The 19,929-nt window shown below is 48.2% G+C and overlaps 2 protein-coding genes across 8 annotated transcripts in view; both read left to right on the plus strand.

Moving 5' to 3' along the window:
- The window catches only part of LOC135253994 (alanine aminotransferase 2-like), a 26,068-nt gene extending 20,375 nt beyond the window's left edge, over positions 1-5,693 (plus strand). For all 5 annotated transcript variants that reach the window (XM_064333907.1, XM_064333905.1, XM_064333904.1 and 2 more), the window contains 4 exons: positions 92-266; positions 448-603; positions 1,522-1,634; positions 3,781-5,693. In XM_064333907.1, coding sequence (XP_064189977.1) covers positions 92-266; positions 448-603; positions 1,522-1,634; positions 3,781-3,871 — 535 coding nt within the window. In that variant the 3' untranslated portion in view covers positions 3,872-5,693. The remainder of the gene's footprint in view (positions 1-91; positions 267-447; positions 604-1,521; positions 1,635-3,780) is intronic.
- Positions 5,694-7,199: 1,506 nt separating this feature from the next.
- LOC135254003 (polymeric immunoglobulin receptor-like) lies at positions 7,200-14,917 on the plus strand. Of its 3 annotated transcripts, XM_064333923.1 has the most exons (9): positions 7,463-8,479; positions 8,746-9,075; positions 9,478-9,792; positions 10,198-10,327; positions 11,631-11,728; positions 11,954-12,009; positions 12,558-12,647; positions 13,106-13,165; positions 14,376-14,917. In XM_064333923.1, the coding sequence occupies exons 2-9, from the start codon at positions 8,967-8,969 to the stop codon at positions 14,376-14,378; spliced, it is 861 nt and encodes a 286-aa protein (XP_064189993.1). In that variant the 5' UTR covers positions 7,463-8,479; positions 8,746-8,966; the 3' UTR covers positions 14,379-14,917. The 3 variants fall into 3 exon arrangements, 2 of the variants coding, with proteins under 2 accessions (XP_064189994.1, XP_064189993.1); XR_010329731.1 differs by lacking the exons at positions 7,463-8,479; positions 14,376-14,917 and adding an exon at positions 7,200-7,433 and having other exon boundaries at positions 11,639-11,728; positions 11,957-12,009; positions 13,106-13,166; XM_064333924.1 differs by lacking the exons at positions 7,463-8,479; positions 10,198-10,327; positions 11,631-11,728; ... (1 more) ...; positions 12,558-12,647; positions 14,376-14,917 and adding an exon at positions 7,204-7,433 and having other exon boundaries at positions 13,106-13,166.
- Positions 14,918-19,929: the final 5,012 nt, after the last annotated feature.

Below are 19,929 nucleotides of genomic sequence, written 5' to 3' on the forward strand. Positions count from 1 at the left end.
AGCTGAAATTGCTCCCCCCTGCGCCCCCCCCCTCAGCGTGACTGTGTGCCCCCCCCCCCCTCAGCGTGACTGTGTGCCACTCTCCCCTCAGGTGCGGCTTTCGTGGGGGGTACATGGAGGTGATAAACCTGGACCCTGACGTGAAGGCCCAGCTCACCAAACTGGTGTCGGTCCGACTGTGCCCCCCCGTCCCGGGACAGGCGCTGCTGGACCTGGTGGTGAACCCCCCCGAGCTGGGGGAGCCCTCCTACGCCACCTTCATGAAGGTGAGGGCGTTACCAAACACCGCGGAGCACCGGGAGCTCCCGAACGTACCCCAGGACGGTTGTGTGATCATACGGCGTGTGATTGGGTGGAATCGCACGCTCTGCTTCTGTTTGGTCGAGCGGTCCGTGTGTAACCGTGCGGTTCTGTGGTACTGTAACCTGCCCCCCCCCCCCCCCCCAGGAGCGCACCGCCACCCTGGATGAGCTGGCTCTGAAGGCTCGGCTGACGGAGCAGGCCCTGAACGCGGTCCCGGGGATCAGCTGCAACCCCGTGCAGGGCGCCATGTACTCCTTCCCCCGCATCGCCCTGCCTGAGCGGGCTATCAGGGAGGCCGAGGTGTGCGCTGCCTCCCTCCCTCCCTCCCTCTCTCTCATCCCTCTCTCCATCCCTCTCTCACTCCCTCTCTCCATCCCTCCCTCCCTCCCTCCATCCCTCCCTCACTCCATCCCTCCCTCCATCCCTCTCTCCTCCATCCCTCCTCCATCCCTCCCTCTCCATCCCTCTCTCACTCCATCCCTCCTCCCTCCATCCTCTCTCACTCCATCCCTCCCTCCCTCTATCCTCTCTCACTCCCTCCATCCCTCTCTCCCCTCTACTCCATCCCTCCATCCCTCTCTCACTCCCTCTCTCCATCCCTCCCTCCCTCCCTCCATCCCTCTCTCACTCCCTCCTCCATCCCTCCATCCCTCCCTCCATCCCTCCTCCTCTCCTCTCACTCCCTCCCTCCCTCCATCCCCCTCCTCCATCCCTCTCTCCATCCCTCTCTCACTCCCTCCCTCTTCACTCCCTCCCTCTCTCACTCCATCCCTCTCACCCCATCCCTCCTCCTCCCTCCCTCCTCCCTCCCTTTTTCACTCCCTCCATCCCTCTCCACTCCTCCTCCCTCCCTCCCTCCTCCTCCATCCCTCTCCACTCCATCCCTCCCTCCCTCTATCCCTCTCTCACTCCCTCTCTCCCTCACTCCATCCCTCTCTCACTCCCTCTCTCCATCCCTCTCTCACTCCATCCCTCCCTCCCTCTATCCCTCTCGCACTCCCTCCATCCCTCTCTCCCTCTCTCACTCCATCCCTCCCTCCCTCTCTCACTCCCTCCATCCCTCCCTCTCTCCCTCTCTCCATCCCTCTCTCCCTCTCTCACTCCCTCACTCCCTCTCTCTTTCTCTCTCATCCTTTCCTCTCTCTCATCCATCCCGCTATCTTATCGCTCTCTCCCTCTCTCTCATCCCTCTCCCTCCCTCTCCTCCTCTGTCTCTAGGAGACGGGCCAGGCCCCAGATATGTTTTACTGCATGAAGCTGCTGGAGGAGACCGGGATCTGCCTGGTCCCTGGCAGTGGCTTCGGACAGAGGGACGGAACCTTTCACTTCAGGTACGCAAGCCCAGTGTGGACGTGTTAGCAGGGGGCGCTCGGGGTCATGAGAGGCAGGTAGAGCGCGTTAGACTGCCGGACCGCTCCTCCGTGGCGGCAGGCTAAGGGTGGCAGTTCGAGCTGGTTTTGCACACCGCCCCGCCGCTCGAGCAGCGCGCGGACGTCGGAGATCACCGCGGCTGACGGCTGTCCCTCTCGTGTCCCCTGCATCCCTCCCCTGTCTCTCTGCCTCCCTCCCCTGTCTCTCTGCCTCCCTCCCCTGTCTCTCTGCCTCCCTCCCCTGTCTCTCTGCCTCCCTCCCCTGTCTCTCTGCCTCCCTCCCCTGTCTCTCTGCCTCCCTCCCCTGTCTCTCTGCCTCCCTCCCCTGTCTCTCTGCCTCCCTCCCCTGTCTCTCTGCCTCCCTCCCCTGTCTCTCTGCCTCCCTCCCCTGTCTCTCTGCCTCCCTCCCCTGTCTCTCTGCCTCCCTCCCCTGTCTCTCTGCCTCCTCCCCTGTCTCTCTGCCTCCCTCCCCTTGTCTCTCTGCCTCCCTCCCCTGTCTCTCTGCCTCCTTCCCCTGTCTCTCTGCCTCCCTCCCCTGTCTCTCTGCCTCCCTCCCCTGTCTCTCTGCCTCCCTCTGTGTCCCTGCATCCTCCTCTCCTGTCTCTTCTCTGCCTCCCTCCCCTGTCTCTCTGCCTCCCTCCCCTGTCTCTCTGCCTCCCTCTTGTGTCCCCTGCATCTCTCCCTGTCTCTCTGCCTCCCTCCCTGTCTCTCTGCCTCCCTCCCCTGTCTCTCTGTCTCTCTGCCTCCCTCCCCTGTCTCTCTGCCTCCCTCCCCTGTCTCTCTGCCTCCCTCTGTGTTCCCCTGCATCTCTCCCCTGTCTCTCTGCCTCCCTCCCCTGTCTCTCTGTCTCTCTGCCTCCCTCCCCTGTCTCTCTGCCTCCCTCTGTGTCCCCTGCATCTCTCCCCTGTCTCTCTGCCTCCCTCCCCTGTCTCTCTGCATCCCTCCCCTGTCTCTCTGCCTCCCTCCCCTGTCTCTCTGCCTCCCTCCCCTGTCTCTCTGCCTCCTCCCCTGTCTCTCTGCCTCCCTCCCTGTCTCTCTGCCTCCCTCCCCTGTCTCTCTGCCTCCCTCCCCTGTCTCTCTGCCTCCCTCCCCTGTCTCTCTGCCTCCCTCCCCTGTCTCTCTGCCTCCCTCCCCTGTCTCTCTGCATCTCTCCCCTGTCTCTCTGCCTCCCTCCCCTGTCTCTCTGCCTCCCTCCCCTGTCTCTCTGCCTCCCTCTTGTGTCCCCTGCATCTCTCCCCTGTCTCTCTGCCTCCCTCCCCTGTCTCTCTGCCTCCCTCCCCTGTCTCTCTGCCTCCCTCTTGTGTCTCTCTGCCTCCCTCCCCTGTCTCTCTGCCTCCCTCCCCTGTCTCTCTGTCTCTCTGCCTCCCTCCCCTGTCTCTCTGTCTCTCTGCCTCCCTCCCCTGTCTCTCTGCCTCCCTTTGTGTCCCCTGCATCTCTCCCGTCTCTCTGCCTCCCTCCCTGTCTCTCTGCCTCCCTCCCCTGTCTCTCTGCCTCCTCTTGTGTCCCCTGCATCTCTCCCGTCTCTCTGCCTCCCTCCCCTGTCTCTCTGCCTCCCTCCCCTGTCTCTCTGTCTCTCTGCCTCCCTCCCCTGTCTCTCTGCCTCCCTCTTGTGTCCCCTGCATCTCTCCCCTGTCTCTCTGCCTCCCTCCCCTGTCTCTCTGCCTCCCTCCCCTGTCTCTCTGTCTCTCTGCCTCCCTCCCTGTCTCTCTGTCTCTCTGCCTCCCTCCCCTGTCTCTCTGCCTCCCTCTTTGTCCCCTGCATCTCTCCCCTGTCTCTCTGCCTCCCTCCCCTGTCTCTCTGCCTCCCTCCCTGTCTCTCTGTCTCTCTGCCTCCCTCCCCTGTCTCTCTGCCTCCCTCCCCTGTCTCTCTGCCTCCTCTTGTGTCCCCTGCATCCCTCCCCTGTCTCTCTGCCTCCCTCCCTGTCTCTCTGCCTCCCTCCCTGTCTCTCTGCCTCCCTCCCTGTCTCTCTGCATCCCTCCCCTGTCTCTCTGCATCCCTCCCCTGTCTCTCTGCCTCCCTCCCCTGTCTCTCTGCATCCCTCCCCTGTCTCTCTGCCTCCCTCCCCTGTCTCTCTGCCTCCCTCCCCTGTCTCTCTGCCTCCCTCCAGGATGACCATCCTGCCCCCGACTGAGAAGCTGCAGATCGTCCTGGCCAAGGTGAAGGAGTTCCACCAGAGCTTCACCCAGCGCTACTCCTAGCTGCCTCGCCCCCCCCCAGCTGCCCCTCCTCCCCCAGCTGCCCCGCCCCCTGGGGAGAGAGAGGGCGACAGCGAAAACATCCGCGACGTCCCGTCAAATAATCCGATCTTCAGCTTCATCAGCTTCATCACCTAGTGCCTCACTGTGGCTCTGACGGTCACCGTGACAACGCACTCTCTTATAGACTTTGCCCCCCCCACCCTTTTTTTCCTCAAAGTACCCCCCCCCCCCCCGTCATGTTGAGTCACCTGTGTCAGCTGCACCCAGCCAGTGTGCCTTATTTTAGTGTCTGTAGACAGTGTAATTACAGTCTGTGTGTTCTCTAAATGGGTCTGTGGGTGTCTGTAGATAGTGTAATTACAGTCTGTGTGTTCTCTAAATGGGTCTGTGGGTGTCTGTAGATAGTGTAATTACAGTCTGTGTGTTCTCTAAATGGGTCTGTGGGTGTCTGTAGATAGTGTAATTACAGTCTGTGTGTTCTCTAAATGGGTCTGTGAGTGTCTGTAGATAGTGTAATTACAGTCTGTGTGTTCTCTAAATGGGTCTGTGGGTGTCTGTAGATAGTGTAATTACAGTCTGTGTGTTCTCTAAATGGGTCTGTGTGTGTCTGTAGATAGTGTAATTACAGTCTGTGTGTTCTCTAAATGGGTCTGTGTGTGTCTGTAGATAGTGTAATTATAGTAGGTGTGTTTTCTGAATGGGGCTCTGGGTGTCTGTAGATACTGTAATCATAGTGGGTGTGTTTTCTGAATGGGGCTCTGGGTGTCTGTAGATAGTGTAATTACAGTTTGTGTGTTTTCTGAATGGGTCTGTGAGTGTCTGTAGATAGTGTAATTACAGTGTGGTGTGTTCTCTAAATGGGTCTGTAGGTGTCTGTAGATATGGTGTAATTAATTTGTGAGTGGTTTCTGCGGTGTCTGTGTACTGTAAGGGATTGTAGCTACTATCCTGCTAAGTGACACCAATATGCAAGAGCTAAGAGACTGTCCCAGGACGCGCACGCACACACACACACACACACACACACACACACACACACACACACACACACACACACTTGCACTCTTTCTCAAGGAGTGGTTTCGCTGAAAACTCTCAGGGATGTGCGGCATTGTTTTCCGATTTTACCAGTGCCTGAAGCAAGTGTTTCAAAACGTGTTTGACCCAGGTCAGATCAGTACACGACTGAAATCGAAACAGCGCCACTACATTACTCGCTACATTCCCGTCTAAGAGTTACTGTTGAACTATCTTGGCGAACAGAAAGAGTTTTTCTGGATCGTTCACAGACATCGGTTAACTGTTCAGCTCTGTTGAAAACACGGTGGTATGCAGCCTCCACCTCCAAATACAGAGCCATGTACTCCTATGGTGTCCAAAATATCTGTTCATGGTCCACTCCGTTTTTGTTTGCCCTAAATGCTTGTATACCTCTTCCATTTCCCTTCCAAGTACACTTGTGTAATATGTTTCTTCAGTATAGGGCACAGGTTCAGATTTTAAGAGGAAATTTACAAAAAGTAAAGTTATGATTTGGCTACTGATGCCATACTGTTCGTTGACAGTTTGCTGTTATTTGAATGAATTTCATTTCTGAGGTCCCCAGCAGGGGGCGGCACAGTTTCAGTAGAGACCTCAAAATGTGTCGTCAGTTTAGAAACAACTTATTTTTATTTTATTTTTTTTTAACTGCAGAGATCCTCACTGTGTGTTTCCTGGTCAGACAACAGAATGTGGAGATTTACAGTAATTAACAGTAATGACAAAAGCAAATTTTTACTGTAAATGTAAAGATAGAAATAAAATGGAATTGTGTCTTGTCTATCTGTGTTGGGATTTTTCACGTGATGTAAATATGACAGCAAGAGAAGACGCTGTTCTCCCTATGAGTCGGTAGACGTCGTCGGTTGTGCAATGCAGCCTGTTCAGACAAGGCCACTCAGACTGTAATAATGCTGCTTTCTGCCACACCTTCCACTTAAAGTATTAAATTGTAGATTATGGGTGTGTTTACGGAAAAGGGAGATTTAGGTCATCAGTCGTGGTGTTTGTTAAGGAGGAATTTAAGTATGACCAACATTATCCACTGAGGGTACTACATTGCTGTTAATGTGAAAATAATAGTAGTAATAATAATTTAAAAAAATAATAATAATAATAGTATCAATAATGATAATTTAGTCAATGGCAAGCATCCTGATTGTTCAGTTGTGCTATTTTGCCTTGTGTGAACAGCAAAAGACTTAATGTTTTAAACTCAGGTCAGGTGATGTTGCATTGCATCTTGGGAACTTACTGTGCCCCAGGAAAATGGCAGAGGAGGAGGAGGGCTGATATAGACAATGATGTCACAAAGGAATAGAGTGAGAGGATCCGTTTCCTGGGAGTGCTGGTTGCGTGCTGTCGCCATCAGTTATTCGCTGAGAATCTGCTTTCATTTCGAGCAGCAATGATCACATGACATTGCTTTTCTTCTCTGAATTTCTGGACTCAGTGGCAATCATAAATATCATATTTTGCTTAAAGGTTTAAGAAAGTGTTTGTGTATGTATGTACTGTGTAATGTGTGTGTATATATTAAACATGGGACAAATATGCCTTATTAGTATTATACTCCCTGTTAGATCTCAAAGTTCTTGCCGAAGGAAGACATCACAACACGTACCAATTATCAATCTGGAAGGACTTGTTCTTGGAGCAATAGCTGCCAACCTCAGGTTGAAACCATATTAAACCTCCACACCACAGAACTACACTGCAACTGGAACACCACCTTATCCTGCAAATCCGGAGGAGCTGTTCCAGTTTTGTGGTCTTGTGTTTTAAATTGCTAAGTTGGTGGGCTTGGGCCCTTGATTCCAAAATGAATCATGGGTTTTTTTTTTTTTTTGTGCTCTGTTTTTAAACACAATGGCACAGAACTTTGTAGTTCAGCTGAGGGAAGTGAAAATCGAATCTCCAAAAAGCAGTATGATTTAGCAATGCTAAATTTATCAATGCTATATATATATATATATATATATATATATATATATATATATAGGCTGCTATTTATGAACTGAAAGGTGATGCAATAGACGGCATGAGTATAATTGCAGGGTCCGCCTGTTTTTGGGTTTATTAAAACAACAAAATTATTTTCAGTCTCCTAGCCTTGTAGCTACCCCTTCGCGGGACATGGCATGTCGTGAAAGTTTTCACCAATTGCTGCCAGCACTCTCTTGTACTGTGCGGACAGTAGGGTGCCACTGGCATGGAGAACGCCAGTGGGGAGTTCGGTTCTGCTTTTACAATACCACGGTCTCACAGCAAACTCATGCGCACACACACACACACACACAATAACACCATGTTTAATTGTGTAACACGCTACACATATTCACAGTCTGTAAATGATATCTAGCTTGGGCCTGAGAGGAACAGGAAGTGAGAATCATATTAAAGGGAGCTGGACTCTCGTAACAGACATGCACACACATAGACACCTGTCACACACGCATGGCTCCCGCATGGCGACTCTTCCTCTCCATCATCATCCTCACACTTCCCCCTGTATTACCAGGTAGGACTCGTTTCTCACACTGTATACTGAATACTGGTGCATTGTAGCAGTCTGTGCCATAAACTTCAATGAAGGAGTTATACTGAAGTCTCTAATTTACACGACTAAAATATGAGTATGATGTGATTGATAAATTATTAATTTTATTTATTTATTTATTTGCAATCAGAGTATAACTCATAAACATAAACAGACCATATTTGGAATTCAGGTGCTTCTCTATTTGCTTACTCTTGGAGGGGGGGGGGTTATTTTATTTTAATTTTTCAGACTTAAAAAAAATGCATTTTTCAAGAAACTTTGCAAAAAATGAACGATAAAAGCATGCCCACCTGCTGGAAGTGAGGACTTAGCCACAGGCAGTGAAGCTCTACTAAAATAATAATAAAACTGGAAGGAAACCTCAGGACGCTTGTTTGCATTCCACATTTTCTGCTGCTCCCCCTCAGAAATTGCTGCATTTTAAAGCCTCCACCTGTGACGGTCGTCCAGAGAGCGGGTTCTAAAATATCTTGGTGTCAGGTCGGGCGTCTAACTGTAATTTAATATTCATATTTAGCTGCCTTCCTAAGTTAGAGGGTCTGCTAGTTGACTGTAATGTAAAACTTCAACTGCTGAAAGCTGCTTTCAATTACTAGAATCCGTGGTATTGGAACACGGTCCTGAATAAACTGGATCACTCATCTCAGTGAATGATTTAGAAAGCAGGGTAACTGCAATAAAGGAACTGAAGTGTAAATGCTTTTAATCTCTGTTTTCTTGTACCATTGCTTTTACGCTGTAGCGCCTTACTGTCGTGTGTGTCTGCAGTGATACTGAGTGTCTGATGTCTGCCTCTTTATCTGGCCTCTGTTATAAATAGATTTTAATTTTACCCGGAAACACGTATCAAAAAAGGAAACCGCGACCGCTTTTCAGGGTTCCGCTCGCAGCTGGCAAAATTTTCCTCGGACCAGCTCCTTCGACTGTTCAGTGGCAGTTTACTCCGTCCCTCACAAGTCACGGCGAACAAAACTGAAACTGAACTAGACGAAAATCGAAACTCGGTGCGTGCTCCCAATGGCTTGAGCCAATTAACTCAGGGTAGCCATTTTGAGGCGACCATTTTAGCTGTGTTTGCGTGGGTGTGGATGAGACCGCCCTCGTTCATGTCTTTACACATAGGGGACATGGCCAGTTAGCATATTTCTTTTGGTGTATTAGAATGAATGAAAGGGGTAACTAACTGAATGTGGAAAAATGTAGTTTTTTAGAGTTAGCAACTTTTTACACATGGCACCCCACATGATGAAGTGTGTGTTTCTGTCTGCAGGTGCTGGTGCTGTGTCCACAGTGAGTAAAGTAGCAGTACAGAGCGGAAGATCTGTCACCATCCCATGTCACTATGATAGGAAATATGAAAAGCATGTGAAATACTGGTGTAGTGGGACACCGTGGCATAGATGTTCTTTTGTAGTGCGCACTGACTCTCCAAAAGTTGAAGGTGAAACGTCAATCACTGATGACCCCGACAATCATGTGTTCACTGTTACCATGGCAAAGCTGAAGACAGAGGACTCTGAATATTACTGGTGTGCTGTAGAGATCGGGAATAATTTGATTGTAGATGAAAGCAAGTATCTGTACCTGTCTGTCACCGCAGGTAAGATGGCTGCCGCACACCCTGCACTCAGCGAGGCCGTCTTCCTCTTAATGACACCTCCTTCATCTTCACTTTTCCCAGTGTGTTCAGACCGTAAGCTGCACCACGCTTTCTAATGTAGACTGAGATACATTTTTTTTCAAATCTTGTGAAAGTGTAGGCCTGTGATATTAAAAATATCATTGTTACTCTGCCAAACCCTTGGTTGACTACACGTAAAAAATGACAGTGTGGTGCCAACATTATTTGCCATTTTTTGAAGCCTGACTCCCAGTATATATCCATGAGAGCATGAAATTTATTTTAGTCTGCAAATTACTTTTTACTTTGGATTTGGGGATTTCGGGGGTAAATTCAGAGATGCAATGCTTTATATTTTTGTTTTTATTCTGTGGTGTTCAGGCACTCCTGGACTCCGGGTTGACCAGCAGGAGGTGACCGGTGTGGAAGGGGGCTGTGTCAGTGTGCAGTGCCACTATAATGAATCGAGCAGCATGAAGAAGTGGTGCAGGGCTGAGGGCTCCTGTGTGGAAGTGAATTCTAATAAATCTGAAAGAGCAGAGATCAAAGATAACCGCTCTGAAAATGTCTTCATTGTGACGATGAGGGAGCTGAACAGAGAGGACACAGGCTGGTATTGGTGTGCTGCTGGAGAACTACAGATCCCTGTTCACATCAATGTCACTCAGAAGACTACAACTCCCACTGTCACCACACGTAAGGAACTCAAAGCAAGCCTGTATAAGGATGCATTCTGTCATAGAATTTTAAATGTCTGTTCTGCCACTCTCTCTGAGAGTTGAAAAGCAGAGGGAAGTAGATTGCATGTTGTGGAGTTTTTTTCACCAACTGCTGCTAGTGCTGTCTTGCGGTGCTGTGCAGACTGTGGAGTGCGTAGAGAGCAAGTGGGGAGTTCTGTTCTCCTTTTGCATTACCACAGTGCTACAGCACACACAGTCATACACGTACACACACGCACACAAATTAATGCCATAAAATATGGAGAACAACTCCACTGAAACATTCATTGTTTAATATACTGATTCCAACGCTAGGTTGCAACCATCAGAATTTTAAATGCAAGAAACGAAAATGATTTTTTTCTCCGCACTGCATCTGCAGCGCCGTGCACATCTCCTCCGGTCGGCTCAGCAGTCACACCAGCAACATCCACCGAGCCCTCATCTCATAAGCGGACCGCAGCCACAGGGTATCTCTCATCTTCACCACCAACGGCCACTAACGATAACAAGTAACGTTCATGTAAAGGAAGCGGCTAAATGTTCAACTTCACAGAAAAAAAATAGTTGAAGCAACAACAACAACAATAATAATAATAATAATAATTGTAATAAGCCTTCTTCATCATCTTTAACTTATTATTGTTATTGTTGTTGCTGTTGTTGTTGTTGTTAGTAGTAACATGTGACATGGTTACAATGTTTTTCTATTGACACATTTTATGAAACAATTCCCCCTTTTCTCAAAACTATTAACACAATCCCAAAACTACACATCAGCCAGTACAAACCTCAAACATTCATGCCAAACTCAAATTATCTTCTCAAAAGCATATACTCTCCCATCAAAATTAAACTGACTTCATATGGCACACTTAAGCCATCAAAATCACAGACAATGTAGATTACCCGTAACACACCAGTGAGTTAAATTCAAAGCACTACTGCAAAAACCTTTTATAGCAGTGAGTCTGGAGTTGCAACTTTCCAAATATTTTATTTGCAGTACTGGAAAGTGAAATACTGTACAGTATACAGTACACATCACCGTTGAAGGAACAAAAAAAGTAGTAATTTCAAGAGAGTAGTATTCAAAAAAAGGAACTCAAAAGTATGTGCAGCACAAAAAAAAAAAAAAAAAACTGCAATTTAGAGAAGTTCACACACTACTCAGCATCGTCAGCTTGATCGGCGTCTTGTCTGTGGGCTGGGTCAGGCCACAAAATTTCATCCACATCACACATGATGTTAGCTCGTGCAAGGCAGCGGGGGAAATATGCCCTGGTATGCCTAATCCACCCTTGGATGGATTCAAGTGCAATATCTCCACAGGCCTCCTCCATGGCCTGCAGTTTTTGGACCTTGAGAAAGGTGTGCTACCTGAGTTTAGGTTGTGATGACTTGAGTTAAATGTTTTGACTAGTGTTTGTTGCATGAACACAGTGTGTAACCAGTGATTCATGAGGGCATTTGTTTGTAGAGATTTGCAGAAAAAGTTTGACAATTTGCAGCATGTGTTAAAACAAGTGAAAAGTGTTTTTAGTTTTGAGAGATGTGTTGGTCCTCTGAGAGCTGAAGTAATCATTTGGGAGTTTTTGCTAAAAGATCCAGTTTTAGTGTGTAAGCAATCGAGAAAAACTGTAAGAAATAATGCAGTTTTGGACCACCATTATTATTTTTTATTTAAAAAAGTAGTGTATCAGCATCAGTAATGCTGGCATGCTGTGGCGTGGTGATGTGACAGAGAAATATCCCGCTCAGTTTAAATCGCATGCCCCCCCCCCCCCCCTTTTGTGTTGTTGCTGCTGTTGTAAGTTTTTCAGAACTCACAGTCGTCCTGATGACATCTGGGGCACTGTTGCTGCTGTTGGTGGCTGTTGCCGTGGTCACCTGGAAGCTGTGGAAGAAACACGGTGAGCATCCCCACAAAGCATGCTGGGTGTCAAAAAACACTGTGGGTGCTGCATGCGTGATCAGTCAGCACAGCGTTAGCGAATCGCGGTACGCAGAGTCACAAGAATTTCACAGGAAGTAGGGGATCTCGTGTGGGGCGTGGGGGGGCGGGGGGCGGCGTTGTCTCACACCTCTTGTCACGATCGAGTGCTCTTGTCACAGCTCGTTGTTCGTCTCCTTCGCAGGAGAGAGCGCCCGGGCGAACGCAGGAGCGAGAGAGGGCGGGACGAGCGAGCTGACGGTGCGTGGCTTGAGAGGGCCGGCGGTCGAAGGCAGTCACTGTCTGCCAGTCAAAAGTCAATCGGGAACACGAGCCCGAACCACAGAACGAGCTGCAGAGCTGCATAACGGACACGGCTGAGCGCTGACTCTGGTCGTGTGGAAGAAATTACTGCCCACAATAAAACGTCTAAGTTGTGTATTCAGGTGAAAGAAGCCCATGTACAAACATTCTGCACTTACCAAGCTGAACTAAATTCTGACACTGACTTGTTCCCCATGACCTCAGTTTTCCAACAATACAAAACATGACTACATTGTATTATGGAGAACCTAAGTTTCACATAATGCTGACACAATCTGATGTTTTGCAACCGACTTACTGCCTCTTCTTCACACTTGTTGACTTCTGTGAACAGTAGCTTGACGCTGCTTCACGATTACGTGGAAATGAGCTCGCTTGCTTGTTCCTGGTCCACCAGTCGAATGGCCCTACTGTACGATGTGAAAGGTCTTTGCAGATGGACCAGCCATTATGATGAGTTCCACGTTGTGTCTCTCTCCTGGCAGACCGTCCACCCTGAAGAGGAAGTGACCTACAGCACAGTGTTCACCAATGCACGGTCATCATCACGCAGAATGAATTCACCTCAGTCTCAGGTTGGGTAGCGTTTGGGTTTCTCACACGTTTTTTTTGCAGAGAATCGCACTGTTAACAGTCAGTCTCATCTCTTCCTTCCTACAGATCTTTAGAGATCTTTTCTTTTTTTTCTCTTTCTTTCACTGAATTTACTTTTTGGTTAATGTTATAGCTACGGCTGTGTATGACAAGTTATCTGTCTGATTGTAGCTTCTTCCCTTACAATCCAAATTGTTGTTTGTTAGGCAAATAGTAAAGCTAATAATCAATAACTGTACATGGGATTACGAAAGATTATTAGTGATTATGGGACTCTGTACCTCTGTGGTGATACTGCATTTTTGTACACCTGAGGGTAACAATAACGGTCTCCACTGCTGTTCTTCGCTCTGGATAAGAGCATCTGCTAAATGATTGTCGTGTGATGTGATGTAAACCCTGGTCAGTAACAGAAACTTGTTCCCTCTCACTGTTCCAGCCATCTGAGAACCCTGCAGGTGAGGTCATGTACTGCTCAGTCATCCTGCAAAATCCACAGGTGAGTCTGTTCACCGTGTTTCAGCATCAGGACACATAGCCAGCAGGTGTCTGTAGATTAGCTGGCGCCCACTGGGAAAGGTGAACACGTGCGTATGATCACCAGTAGCTCAATGTTGATTTCCTGCTTTTCCGTCCACACCCGAAACACACGGTATGCTTACCCAGAGTTTCAGCATCCACAGAGCTGCATTGCACCTGGAACAGCTATCTAAACCCGCGAAATAAGGATTAGCCACTCAAGTTGCAATGCAGTTCTGCGGTCCATGCGTTTGAACCCAAAGTTTCGACTCCAGCTAAGCACTCTCCTGTCGACCCAGAGAACTAGGTCAGTTCTGATTGCAGTTGATTGTAAATTTTTTTAACCGAATATGTTGCGTTACAATATATAAACACAAGTCTTTTTAAAATAGTCTTATTGCCTATGACCCTAAGGCCTTAATACCTATATCCAGAGTAAAAAAAAACGTACAGTAATATTGTGAGCAGAAACTGCTGCCATACTCAACTTTTACCGTGCTTTACCCCAAACCTTTCAGCACAGACTGGCACGGAGTGGCTTCAGTAAAGGGTTTGCAACTGCCGTCTAACAAAGAAGGATGTTAGTCTGTTACTCTGGGTCTGGTTCCTGAGTATCGGAACTACAGTAAAGCGGGAACTTCTTGCATGGCAGACTCTCTCTACATCCTCATATTCCACAGATGGGTCACACAGAAAATTAAATTAATCATTCAGTGATTATACACTGAATACACTTGAATCACGTATGCTATTATTACAGGGATAATGTGTCGGGGAGTACAGAAACGGTTGATCTGAATGCTTTTGGGTGCTGATATGGGGGCATTTATTCTTCATTCCATTCATGGGCATTTCTGACATGATGCGGCCTCAGGATAAATCATTCCTCAAAAGACAACTGAAGTTTCCAGTTAAGAGTAATTAACGGCCTGTTGTGGGATTAAAACAAATTCTGGGTGAAATGCCTTGCAGTTTTGCCCTTCACCCAAGAAATATCAACCCCCTGAACGGAATGGAATACATATCTTAGGACTCCTGCATTTATGTTCAGTCCGTCATATCTTTACATACTTCTCTTTATTTCTCTTTTTATAATTCGTTTTTTTTTTTAGTTGTTGCCTTGAATGGTGCTCATATGAGGACTGAAATTATCTTGGATGTCTATGTGTGAGTGTTCCATATCTGTTCAGTAGGGGGCAGCAACGCGACTAAAGATGATAGTCCCAACAGGAATTCTGTCGACGCGCACAAGGAAAAGTGGGCCGTGTTCCAGAACGTCAAATCAAGCCCTTTCCCCCCTATTCAAATGTTTGACTCTGCTGACCTCTGCTGGACGAAAAAGACACCTTCAGTTTCATCACTAGATGATCTACATTGATGCCCTCTGCTGGACCTCTGCTCAAATCTTTGCTAGGAGATTAATTTTTTTAATGAAAAAAAAAAAAAAAAACATGGTGTATGTTACTGGAACTAAAGAGAAAATCAGGAGAGATCAATATTTACGATGTACGTTACATTACATCTCATCGCAATAATTTGCTGGACACGGATGAACAGTAGTAAAGAATATGAGCGTTGCCCTCAGGAATACAAGAATGTGGTATCCCCAAAATGGTACCGGGGCCCACTCATAATCACAAAATGTAATGTAAACACAGAAGACAATAATTTGTATCGTAGCAGTTAATATATTTTTATTTAAAAAATAATAAAAGCATGACCATGTCCCAAATCTGTCTGCGTGGTATTCATTGACCTGTTCGTGTTTCACATACTTTCCGTGATCAGAATAGCTCCAGGTTTCACCAGAAAGAGAGGTTGCTATAAAATTGTAATGTACAGTATGTGTACAGTAATGCTTTCACAGAAATGGCTTCAAACCGTCAGTACAATTTACTGTGTTCTTTGCTGTGTTTAGGAGAGGACTTAACCTAGGGGTGGAAGGAGAGGCCAGTATTTATTATATTTATTTGTATCTGAATTTGTTCAAACGAAAAAATTATTTGCATTTGTCTTTGTATTCGGACGTGGGTGGAGTTTAACACAGAAGCTGTATTAAATGCCAAAAATCCAATATTTTCACCATTACAGTCACTGGCACTGCTATTGCTGAGATATTAAGGCACATTAAAGTCATGGTTTTACAATGACATCAATAATAATCCAGTTTAACAACAGGTGATTTGCTTTTTAAAGCTGCATTTAACAAACAATGACTGATATGTGATTTTTTTAAAAGCATTTTATTACATCGCTTTTCTTATGGTGATTCTGAATGAAGGAATTACGGCAGATCTATCCAGGAATAATGGCAGAAATAATAACGTAATTCGGAAACTGAGAAAGGAAGAGTCGTATGCAGGATTTATAGGACTGGTGTATTATTTATGCTAGCTGATGTTTGTCAAACCTCAGCATTCGCAATAAACTAGTTTGTGGATATTTCCAAAAAAAAAACTAAAGGAAGGCAATGGAGCCAAAGTTTGAAGCTATTAATTTTGCGTGGTATTGCGTACGTCAATGCTGACGAAAAATATCCATTTAAAAGCGTTTGCGGATGACAAATTAATTAAATACATGTTCAATTAAATGCATTTTTGATCGTTGTTTCCCTGCAGCGAAGTAGCATCGAACACCACACAACACCACGATAGTTCATTCGTCGACCTTCCACTATAACTTATGAGCACGCTGATGTTCATCACACTTCAGCGGGAAAACAACGGTAGCACATGGAGTCATATTACAGTCTCGCACATTTGACCCTCTCACTGAGAAATCAAAAGCCTTTAAATTTGCTTTCTCAATATACGGTATGAAACTGTTTTTGAGTGTAGTTTGTTTATGATTAACTGTTGCTCAGTAGAAATGATGCTGAAGATTCTATTTCAGACGTTAGCGTTCCACCATGCAGCGAGCCGTCCCTTATGACGTCATCTCTACCTGTGTGTGTATGGGCATCGCTCTGTGACGTAACACTCCCAATGCCAGTATTCGTATATATGTGCCACGACGCAGGCCATTCCATTTAGATTGTTTTCTGAAGTCGCTTGGGATTGCATTACTGAACTACAATTGTACTGAAATACCTGAAATCCGGTTTTTGAGTCCACATCATGGACCCAAAAAATAACCCTCTCCATGGGGATTCGGAGGTAAATTCATAGAGTCCGGTGGTAACTTTTAAAGCTTGTAATATGTATTATATTAAATCACGAGTTTCCCACGAGTCTAGAATAACGGTGTTACAAGTTAAAAAATCTAGAAATAATACACGAATTCACAGCTGCAAGTAAGAACTAATTTATTGACACAACCTTAAAAAAGAAAAACCAACTTAATATAAAAGGTGTTTAAATCATAATGAATATTTTGCAACGATAAAACAAGGAACCCTCGGTATCTGCAAATTTTGTCATTTCCAATCAGTTTTAATTTAGGCCTGTGAAATATGTATATGTGGACATATGGGGATTCTTTGAAACTGAGCACTTGAAACTGACCAGCAGACACTGTGGGCCCTCCAAGGTTTCAGTTTTGAGACCCCTGGTCTTAAATCCAAATTTGCGCTTGTGTACCTGATGTAGGCTAGTCGAACGTTATGATTTCAGGATTTTGGGTGGAGTCGGGCAGAGGCGCAGTTGGAGCACGCTCTGACCCTGCAAGCACAGTCTCTGATGATGCTGGAGGCCTTCATCATTGGGATGGTGGAGAAGGAGGTTGAGGGAAAAATGGCCACCATCTTTGAGAGAAATTGTAAAACTGAAGACCTTGGGAGTTCTGAGGTAACTATGAAAGCTAAGCTTTACTATATATTCATAAATGCATCTTTGTGCCCATATTTCCCATCAGTCAGTATTGAGTTATGGTGTTACATAAATGGGTACAAATAGCCAAATTTCGATGTTGGAAATCAATGAACTGAGCACTTGAAACAAGACCCAAAGACCAGCAGACACCGTGGCCCTCCGGGGTTCGAGTTTTGAGTTTGAGTTTTTTAATTTGCGTCCGTATGCCTGATGCAGTCAAACATTTCTGATTTCAGGAGCAGGATTTTATTGGCAGCTGGGAGGCGCAGCAGCGGGACCGCGCTCAGTCCCTGGCTGGACCATCGCCGAAAGCGCTGGTGGCCTTCATCAGGGCGCAGGTGGAGAGGGCCGTCGAGGCGAAACTGGCCAGCGTAAGCGCGCGAATTCAGGAAGCCGACTTCGGCTGGGAATCGCGGGCGTCCTCCTCGCTCGGGTCGCTCCTACCGCAGCGGTTCAGCTTCACGGAAGACGACATCATGTCGTCCGCGTCCGTCCGGACGCCTGCCCCCGCGGGGTTCGAGTCGCTCCTAGCGCAGCGCTACAGCTTCGCGGAAGACGACATCATGTCGTCCGCGTCCGTCCGGACGCCTGCCCCCGCGGGGCTCGCCCCGCCCCTGAGCGAGTTTGACCTGGTCTTCCCGCCGATCCCCTCCGCTGGGTCGCCGAGCGTCGCGCTAAGCGCGGGCTATTTCAGGGGCGCCCCCAAGTTCCCTCAGGCCCAGGTCCAGCCCTCCCCCCCCAGGCTGGCCCCCGCCCGGCCGCGTGCCAGCTCCAGCCTGTCGGACAGGTGGCTGAGCCCGGGCTCGGGCGGCTCCGTGAGCTCCTCCGTCTCCGCGGCGGACAGCTTGCGCGTGTTCTTCAGGGACCTGCTGTCGCACGGGAGCCGCGAGCGGGATGCGGAGCGGCGGGTGGGCGGAGACAGCCCGAGCACCAGGGAGCGGCGCGGCCGGATGCCCGGCCTGGCCCGGGCCACGGTGGTGCTGGACCGCTACAAGGTGATGCAGGCCGAGCGGGAGCAGTCGCGGCCGCGCCCTCCCGCCGAAATCGCGGCGGAGGGCCGCGGCGCGCCCGCGTCGGCGGGGGAGCGCTCCGCCACGCCCCTCCTGGAGAGCGCGGGGCCCGCTGAGGAGAGCCGGAGCACGCCCGTGCCCGAGCGGCGGTGCGCGAGCCCGTCCCCTCCGCCCAAAACCGGCCCCGTCCCGGAGACCAGGAAGCTCGCCGCGAAGCCGGCAGCGGGCCAGAAGAGCGGCTTCTTCCGCCGGATGAGGCTCGGGGCCGCGAAGGTGGCGCCCGGGGCCGCGAAGGTGGCGCCCTGCACCGCGAAGGTGGCGCCCGGGGCCGCGAAGGTGGCGCCCTGCGCCGCGAAGGTGGGCCGCGCAGTGGCGCCCTGCGCGGCGGCGGCGGAGAGCTCTGCTCGCGGTGAGTCCTCCCTACCTGGAATGCATTGTATTTATCGTCACGGTGACAGATCAAATATGTATATCTGTACCCATATCATCTCTTGTAATTGGTTAAAGAAACAAAAAAACAAAAAAAAAAACACCTATCGTCATGTAAAGGAAGGGGGGGGTCTCTCAAAAGAATTTTTCCATCCGTGTATACATTCAAAGATTTTCATCACCGTCTGCTCAAAAAAAAAAAACTAAATGTCCAATGAGCAGTTGCCAATGAAATTCTAAACAGCCAAATGAGCAGAAGATGACAAAGCAACACAGCCAATTAGCAGACAGGTACATACATGAAGATAACCAATAATCAGAAGATTAAACAAAGATATCCAATGAGCAGATGGTAATAAAAACTAAACAGCCAATGAACAGATGGCAAACAAGACAGCCAACGAGCAGACAGATTGAATCAATGTCAAAGAAAGGAAAAAGAAGCAGAGGCTCAAAAGGAAAAAAGATGACAAAGATTTTGAATGAGCAGATGGTGATGAATACAAAATGGCCAATGAGCAGAATGCATTTTAAAACGTACTAATAGAAGACTTGCAACATATATTCCATTCCAAAGGCAAATGGTACAGAGGGACTGGTTTAAGGCAACAGAAATGGTATGCTCAAGTCTTTTGTTTTCCTGGTGTGACATCACTCACTGGTCATGTGTCCCCCCAGATGAGCCGTCATTGGGCGCTCCTACTGAGATCAAGGAAAAGACATTCTTTCCCTTTGCCAACCCCGAAGCGGCCTTGGACCAAACTTTCCAGCTGCTCAGCTCAGACAACTGGTAGGCACATTAAAGTATATTTTCATGATATTCAGACATTTCACAATAATAATGGCATATGCAAGTTAATCACACCTCCAAATATTGCAGTATGTGTGTTATGTGTGTTTAATGTTTTCAGTAACAGAAGCGTGATTTACTTTATTTCTTTTGCAAGAGGATAAAAACACAACCACCGTTACAGAAATGGAATACAACAGTTTATTGAAGATGCGTGGAATGATTTAGGGAAATATAGCCGTATTTATTTAATGGGCAATTGAAACTCAGTGTCTACGGCTGCCAGTCAGCACTGCCATTGGAGGAGATTGTCGTGGTGCAGCCTGATCTTTCTCCGTGAGAATCCAGCACTGGAGCTGGTTATTCTGACTGGTGTGCCCTCCCCATGCAGGGAGAAGAGGGTAGAAGGACTCAACTCCATCCGTAGGCTGGCGCAGTGCCACCCCGAGATGCTGACCCCAAGGATGCACAACATCTGCCTGGTGGTGGTACAGGAGGTACGCGGGCTCTTCCATCTGACGCTGTCTGCTGTGTGTTTTGATTTTAGTTCTTCGTTGCGTCGTGTTTGTGGTTCTGAGTGACTTCAGTGCCCATGAGCCTTTGCGGGGCTCTAAAAGCATTGCGCCGCCACAGTACATTCCTGCGGACGGGAGGTGAACAGCGCACAGGCTGCGCGTAGTCAGTGCGTCACGCTGGCTGAAACGTG

The sequence above is a fragment of the Anguilla rostrata genome, chromosome 4, assembly GCF_018555375.3.
Source record: "Anguilla rostrata isolate EN2019 chromosome 4, ASM1855537v3, whole genome shotgun sequence".
In the NCBI taxonomy this organism is placed as follows: Eukaryota; Metazoa; Chordata; class Actinopteri; order Anguilliformes; family Anguillidae; genus Anguilla; species Anguilla rostrata.

Bases quoted from the DNA above. Each gene is read 5' to 3' on its own strand.
- LOC135254003 (XM_064333923.1), top strand. From the start codon at position 8,967: ATGGCAAAGCTGAAGACAGAGGACTCTGAATATTACTGGTGTGCTGTA. The intron at 9,793-10,197 runs GTAAGGAACTCA...CTGCATCTGCAG, and splicing joins AACTCCCACTGTCACCACAC to CGCCGTGCACATCTCCTCCG. The intron at 12,648-13,105 runs GTTGGGTAGCGT...TCACTGTTCCAG, and splicing joins TGAATTCACCTCAGTCTCAG to CCATCTGAGAACCCTGCAGG.